At 42.0% G+C, this 7,930-nt stretch overlaps 2 gene segments (V, D, J or C); one reads left to right on the forward strand and one right to left on the reverse strand.

Annotated features, from left to right (window-relative positions):
• The first annotated feature begins 2,918 nt into the window (after window positions 1–2,918).
• LOC139216020 (Ig kappa chain V region 3368-like) lies at window positions 2,919–3,741 on the forward strand. The segment is given in 2 exon segments: window positions 2,919–3,012; window positions 3,229–3,741. Coding segments are annotated over 2 exon segments (372 nt in total).
• Window positions 3,742–4,808: 1,067 nt separating this feature from the next.
• Window positions 4,809–6,543, reverse strand: LOC139215481 (Ig kappa-b4 chain C region-like). The segment is given in 2 exon segments: window positions 4,809–5,286; window positions 6,525–6,543. A coding segment is annotated over 1 exon segment (255 nt).
• Between the last annotated feature and the right edge of the window lie 1,387 nt (window positions 6,544–7,930).

Raw genomic sequence — 7,930 nt, forward strand, 5'->3', positions numbered from 1 at the left:
CAGTGGAGTCCAGACTGAAGATGCAGCAGTTTACTACTGTCAGAGTCTACACTACATCAACAGTCAGTGGGTGTTCACACAGTGAAAAAGCGTCGTACAAAAACCTCCCTCAGTCAGACAGAACAGAAACTGAACTGACTGCTGCAGCTGGAAGCTACACACACACACACACACACACACACACACACACACACACACACACACACACACACACACTCTAACTCAAGTATATAAAAGCATCATACACCTCATGTCCTCTCTCTGTAAAAACACATTCCCATAAAGATCTCTTTTCATGTCCATTAACCCCTTGGCTGCCTGGATTAGTAGATGGATCAGAGTTTCAAACATCAGATCAGAGTCACAGTGGGTAAAGTAGAGTGGCCTGAAACTGTACTCAAGAAAACACACTGAAGTGGAATAAACATTAAAGTTGTCACCAACATAACCACATGGATTTGAGTACAAAAGCATCTGTGGGACAAAAAAGAGTAAATGTGAAAGAGTAATTATGAGGAGTGTCAACATTCAGTGTGTTTAGTGGAACTGACTGGCTGAATCCACAATGCAGACACAGAACACGATTGGTTTGAAGACAATTAGATTGAATAGAAACACAAAAAGTGGAGCGAAAATGAGGAAGGGACCAGGGGAAGCAGGCTGGAGGTGCAGGTAGCAGGGCTGGAAGGGACACCAGGGTAGCTGACGGGAGAGGGAGACAAAACCGGAGCAGAGACGAGGAACAAGAATATCTATAGTAGTGAGGAACGGCTGGACCGAGAGCCTGAAGTGCACCATCGGAAACGGCCAATCTGGCAGTGAGGGGATGAACAGAGCTGGATTAAATAGACAGGGAAGGCGTGGGCGGCCTGATTGCCGATCGGGAACAGGTGTGTGATGTTTGCAGGTGTGTGGGTGGAATGACGTGAGTAACCTCCTCGACTCTGCTCCGGTTCCAGATAGAGGGAGACAAACACTCATGAGGGAAAAGGACAGGGAAAGATAACAGGATCCTAACACAGTGTCCTTAAACTTTGATAATTCCAGTATAGATGTCTCAGGTCCCAGTTCCCATCACAGACACCCACAGATCAGGTGTGAACCCACCACATCCAGGTCTGTCCAGTCACATGGAGACAGTGAAATTACACAAGAGGCCAAATCTGTCTGTAGTCTGACTGAGAATGTCTGATATCAGACGTCTCGTTTCTCATTTGTTTGCTCATGAAAACAACACAATACAATTATTCCCCTTCTTTTAGCCCATATCATGATCAGGAATTAGAGCAGGTTTTCTGGTTACTTATTCTTCCCTCTCAAATGGACAGAATGCAAATGTGTGTTGCACAAAAGTCCCTGTTGGGGTCAGTGGGAGCATTTCCATAGAGAGCCACTTTGCATCAGCAGCACCATGCTCCACTGCTCTGGGAGAGTTTATAGTCCTGAGAGTTGAACACTGGATGACTGACAGCCGTCCTTCACAACAACAGAAGCCACAGAAATCCTCCTCATCACAAACATGACTCTGACCTCCGTCCTCATCTGGACTCTCCTCTGCTGCTGCTTCACAGGTAAAGTCCAGAGCATCAGACTCCTCTCCTCCATCAACATCCGTCCCTCTGAAATGAAGCCGACTAAACCGTGACGCTGCTTTATGTTTCTGTCTCTGTGCCCTCAGAGTCCAGAGGTCAGGTCACAGTGACTCAGCCTGGAGCAGTGAGCTCTGCTGTGGGAGGCTCCGTCACCATCAGCTGTAGGATCAGTCAGGATGTTGTTTTCTATAACAGCAATCACCTTTTAGCCTGGTACCAACAGAGAGATGGAGAAACTCCTAAACTGCTCATTTACTACACTAGCACTCGAGCATCAGGAACTCCAGGTCGTTTTACAGGCAGTGGATCAAACTCTGACTTCACTCTGACCATCAGTGGAGTCCAGACTGAAGATGCAGCAGTTTACTACTGTCAGAGTCGACACAACATCAACAGTCAGAGTGTGTTCACACAGTGAAAAAGCGTCGTACAAAAACCTCCCTCAGTCAGACAGAACAGAAACTGAACTGACTGCTGCAGCTGGAAGCTACACACACACACACACACACACACACACACACACACACACACACACACACACTCTCATACATGAATATCATGAGCTGGATAAAAACAGTATATGCAGCAGACACGTCCTGTATTGCTTTTGCATTTTTTGATCCTCATCTTAGATGCTCATGTTCAGGAATAAACACGTGTTGTCAAGCACCTACTCACACAGCCGTAGTTTCAGCTTTTTCACAGACAACAATCTAAGTAGTAAACAAGACCTTTTCCTGTTCTCTCTCCTTCTATCAGTCAATAATCTGATCAGGCAGGAGATCAACAGTGAAGAAGAATATCTTTCTGAGAATTAACTGTCTTTCAGCCATGATGTCTGCCATTCCACACTGACAGCGGCTTTACTCTCAGCACTGATGTTAATAAGATGTTCTGTTCCTTCTGAAGCCTCACTGACTCTGTGAAACTGCACCTCCTTTTTAGCATTACTTCTTCTATTATTATCACATTATTTATCTCCACACAGCTCCTGTTCCATGTTGTAAAAGAGAAATATCATAAAATGTCATATGACCAATGAAGACCAGTGATTTGGTGGAATAGATTTCTGAGACCTTAAACAACACGTTCAGCTCATTCAACAACACTCTGGTTGAAATGTAAAAACTGATTTCAGCTCTCATTCGCAGCCTTTTGCCATCCATTCAGACCCCATCATCATGTCATGGATCATTTCAACAGTCTGAGCTCTGAGGGGAAACTCCATGATATGTTGAGGACGGCTACAGTTCACTGACTCTGTGTGTTTGCATGTGTGTCCTGCCTCTCTGCTCCCAGACGTTAAGAGACCAGTGTTGATCGGTGGCTGTTCAGACCTTTCAGAGACGCTGACACGCCGGCAGCACGATGATGATGTCACTGACTCTACTGCTGGCCACCCTGGGGCTCCTTGTTCAGGGTGAGACTCTCTTCTGGAAACTTTGCTTCAGGGTGCAGCCAGGTTCACCACAATGATGCTCTGCTATGATGGAGAATCACTGAAACAAGCAGCATTGACCTTCTTCCATCTGTTCTCCATGTTAAACATTTGATTATCTTCTGTTTGGATGTTGATCATCTTCCTCCAGGCTGGATTTGTCTCAATAACCCTTCTCCTCTTTTTCATGTTCTCCAGATTCATCAGCAGAAATTATCCTGACTCAGTCTCCTGAATCTCAGTCTGCTGTTCTAGGACAGACTGTCTCTATCAGATGTAAAGTTAGTCAAAGCACCAGCTACTGCTTCAGCTGGTACCTTCAGAAACCAGGAGAGGCTCCTAAACTCCTCATTTCCTGTGCTTCAACCCGCCAGTCTGGGATATCAGATCGTTTCACTGGGACGGGCTCAGGGACCGACTACAGTCTGACCATCAGTGGAGTCCAGACTGAAGATGCAGCAGTTTACTACTGTCAGAGTGCACACAACATCAACAGTCAGGCTGTGTTCACACAGTGAAAAAGCGTCGTACAAAAACCTCCCTCAGTCAGACAGAACAGAAACTGAACTGACTGCTGCAGCTGGAAGCTACACACACACACACACACACACACACACTCTCTAACTCAAGTATATAAAAGCATCATACACCTCATGTCCTCTCTCTGTAAAAACACATTCCCACAAAGATCTCTTTTCATGTCCATTAACCCCTTGGCTGCCTGGATTAGTAGATGGATCAGAGTTTCAAACATCAGATCAGAGTCACAGTGGGTAAAGTAGAGTGGCCTGAAACTGTACTCAAGAAAACACACTGAATTTGAGTTTAAGTTTTAAGTTTGATTTCAAAATCCCAGAAACATAATTTTTCTGAACTCAGAGCAGAAAAATAACAGCATAATCAGCTCTTCAAACTTAAATTTGTTTCATGTTGATGTACATTGCATCTTGTCATTGATACATTTTATTCAACTCAAACACTTTAGTGACTTGTTGATTAGATAACCTTTAGAAACTGTATTATACAGCAGAATTCACTACAGATTAGGACACTGAGCTTTATTTCCTGATAGAATTGCTACATAACATTTTTAAAGTCTTAATTTTTCTTGGATAAATTCTTTGGATTAAATGAACCCACTGATTTAATCTAAGATAGCAACACATGAAAACAGTATTTATTAACATTCATGGACACAGCTGATTTGCTGAATAAATCTTTATTGTTTTAACACACACAGAATGTCAGCATGACTGTAAAGCAATAAAACAAGACAATATGTTGATTCTGCTGACAGACAGCAAATAAATGTCATATACTCATTTATATAAAGTGTTTTAGTGAAATTACACTGACTGGTTTCATTGTTATTGAGTTTAAAATCTCAAATTAGATTCATGTTATCACTGTATGCAGATGATACTCTGCTTTCTGTAAATAATCATTATTATCTAGACTTTTCTAATTCAGGTCTTCAGAATAATTCCTTGGTACAATTAAACAACACATGAACATTAGGCATTAGTTATGACAGAGAGCTTTGTGATTTACTACTGAAATGGTCTTAACCACATGTGTTCTTACCAACATTATTTAATGTAGATAAAACTGGAACAACAATAGTAGATTATCTACAGTCTTAAAATCTTTAAAAAGTAATCTGGAAAACATATACATTTACATGTACATGTTATTTTTGTTAATCTGGTTCTAATACATAATATGTGTCAAAAGATGGAAATAAAGAGACATTTCAATGCCACTTTTATAACATACATGATAAAATCTTTATTGTTTTAAAATGTCGAAACCAGCCGCCAACATGGTAACGTTGAAATGAGTCATAAGAGAAAGAGAGAATCAGAGAGAGGGAAGTCAGACTGAGAGCAGTAGCAGAGTAAAACCAGTAGCAGAGTCCCAGTGGGTCAGCTCAGGACTGGGGACACTGGTTCCTCATCAGTGTCTCTGAGACTGGAGACTGGGAGCCCTGGGTGGCCTCACAGGTCACAGAGCCCACCTTCTTCCACTGGTCAGCAGGGAGCCTCAGGGTGCTGCTCCAGCTGTAGCGGCCGTCCTTCTCCAGCACCCCGGGGCTCCTGCTCTCCTCCCAGCTGAAGCTGCTGCTGCCGTCCACCTTCCAGGCCAGACTCCAGCCTGAGGGGAAGCCCTTGTTGGCCAGACACATCAGCGTAGCCTTCCCCTTCTCCAGCTCCTCACCGGAGGGGGGCAGCACCGTCAGGGTGGGACGGACATCACCTAGGAGACACCAATCAGATTAGAGGACGGGGACCACACAGCTGTCAATCAACCATCAGACACTTGGACACCTTCACGATGTGAGAGCTGATTTTGTCCTTTAAGGAGTTTCTGTCAGGTGCTTTTTCTGCTCCACCAGTCACTCACTCACTCACACATTGTTTCACTTCCCTTTAAGAAGCCTCTCATGCACATCAGCACAGAGAGAATCATCATCCAGAGTGACAAGAAATATATCAAACTACACTGGAAATAAAATATCAGCTACTGTCCTCATTTAAACAGGTTCTCATTAAAATCATCCACATCATCAATTATACATTACCTTAAAGGATTTAATGAAAATGTTAAAAGCACAGAAAATTAACTGACCACAATCGAATCAAATACGATTTCAGACATCATTACCAAACTGTTCAAGAGATTTTCACAGTTTCAAACTAAACATGGCACAATGAAGACATCTGAGATTTTGCACATTTCCAGATACCCATTTTTTATCTTCATTCTGTTCAAGTTTACACGTAGAACATGAATTTCAATTCATTGTAACAACAGTTATATTTTCTTGTGGAAACACAACACATATAACTGTTGTTATAACTAATCCTGGTGAATATTTTTACAGTTAGATTAACATTTTACTTTTGCTTCAAGCTGTTTAAATTTGAGTTTGACAGGAATATTTAAAGAAACGTTTAGTGAAGCTTCTCTGAGTTAGCCTTCATGATAAAGGAGCAGAAAGAAAAACATGTACATTTAAAGTTTTAGACACTGAACAAGCTGATTTATCTGCCTCAACATTTGAAAAATGATTCTAAAGCAGGATAAAGTATTTAGTTTTAGTGCAGAAACTTACTTCCAATATCCAGTCTGGTTCCTCCACCAAAAGTCCACCACAGTGATACAAACTCATTGAGCCGCCGTACAAAAACCTCTCAGTGTAAAGATTCACGGCTCTCTGACTTTGTCTGAACTAAACCTACAAACCTGCACGATGCAACTTTACCATTAATGTTGGAAATAATGATTTATCCTCTGGCTTAAGTTAAATCCATTGCAATTAGTTTTTTAGATCTCTTTTGCCAAAGCTAACTTTGTCTTTTAGTGCAAAATATTTGTGCAAAAATTATTGATCAAAGAGGAAAATCAACTATTTCTTGTGCCACACTGAATATGAAGGAAATAACAAGAAGAATAATTCCTGAAATAACAGAAATCTGAAACATTTGACTTACTTTGACTAACATCCAGTCTGGTTCCTCCACCGAACGTGTACCACAGTGATACAAACTCATTGAGCTGCCGTACAAAAACCTCTCAGTGTAAAGAGTCACGGCTCTCTGACTCTGACACAAACTCTACAGAAATAGTCTCTGATTATAAAATCTTTTCAGATAAAATGAAAAAAGACAATAAAACAGAGAAACAAGTTTACAGAATGAATCATTTTATTTGATACAAATACATTTGGAAATGAATTTATTGATTGTTATACAATTTATTTAAAGAAAACAGAAGACACTTAAAAACTTGTCTGTAAGCAAAAATGTAAAATTAAATAAAATTGGTATTAAACCATTTTTAATCAATACTATGTTGACCTGATTGATCCATTGATGAACGGTATCATCAGAGTAATCCATGTCCCTGTTGGGGTCAGTGGGAGCATTTCCATAGAGAGCCACTTTGCATCAGCAGCACCATGCTCCACTGCTCTGGGAGAGTTTATAGTCCTGAGAGTTGAACACTGGATGACTGACAGCCGTCCTTCACAACAACAGAAGCCACAGAAATCCTCCTCATCACAAACATGACTCTGACCTCCGTCCTCATCTGGACTCTCCTCTGCTGCTGCTTCACAGGTAAAGTCCAGAGCATCAGACTCCTCTCCTCTACCAACATCCGTCCCTCTGAAATGAAGCCGACTAAACTGTGACGCTGCTTTATGTTTCTGTCTCTGTGCCCTCAGAGTCCAGAGGTCAGTACACAGTGACTCAGCCTGGAGCAGTGAGCTCTGCTGTGGGAGGCTCCGTCACCATCAGCTGTAGGATCAGTCAGAAAGTTTATAATGGGAACTATTTACACTGGTACCAACAGAGAGATGGAGAAACTCCTAAACTGCTCATTTACTACACTAGCAATCGAGCATCAGGAACTCCAGATCGTTTTACAGGCAGTGGATCAAACTCTGACTTCACTCTGACCATCAGTGGAGTCCAGACTGAAGATGCAGCAGTTTACTACTGTCAGAGTTATCACTACATCAACAGTCAGCGTGTGTTCACACAGTGAAAAAGCGTCGTACAAAAACCTCCCTCAGTCAGACAGAACAGAAACTGAACTGACTGCTGCAGCTGGAAGCTACACACACACACACACACACACACACACACACACACACACACACACACACACACTCTAACTCAAGTATATAAAAGCATCATACACCTCATGTCCTCTCTCTGTAAAAACACATTCCCATAAAGATCTCTTTTCATGTCCATTAACCCCTTGGCTGCCTGGATTAGTAGATGGATCAGAGTTTCAAACATCAGATCAGAGTCACAGTGGGTAAAGTAGACTGGCCTGAAACTGTACTCAAGAAAACACACTGAAGTGGAATAAACATTAAAGTTGTCAC

This window comes from Pempheris klunzingeri, chromosome 16, assembly GCF_042242105.1.
Source record: "Pempheris klunzingeri isolate RE-2024b chromosome 16, fPemKlu1.hap1, whole genome shotgun sequence".
Lineage (NCBI taxonomy): Eukaryota > Metazoa > Chordata > Actinopteri > Acropomatiformes > Pempheridae > Pempheris > Pempheris klunzingeri.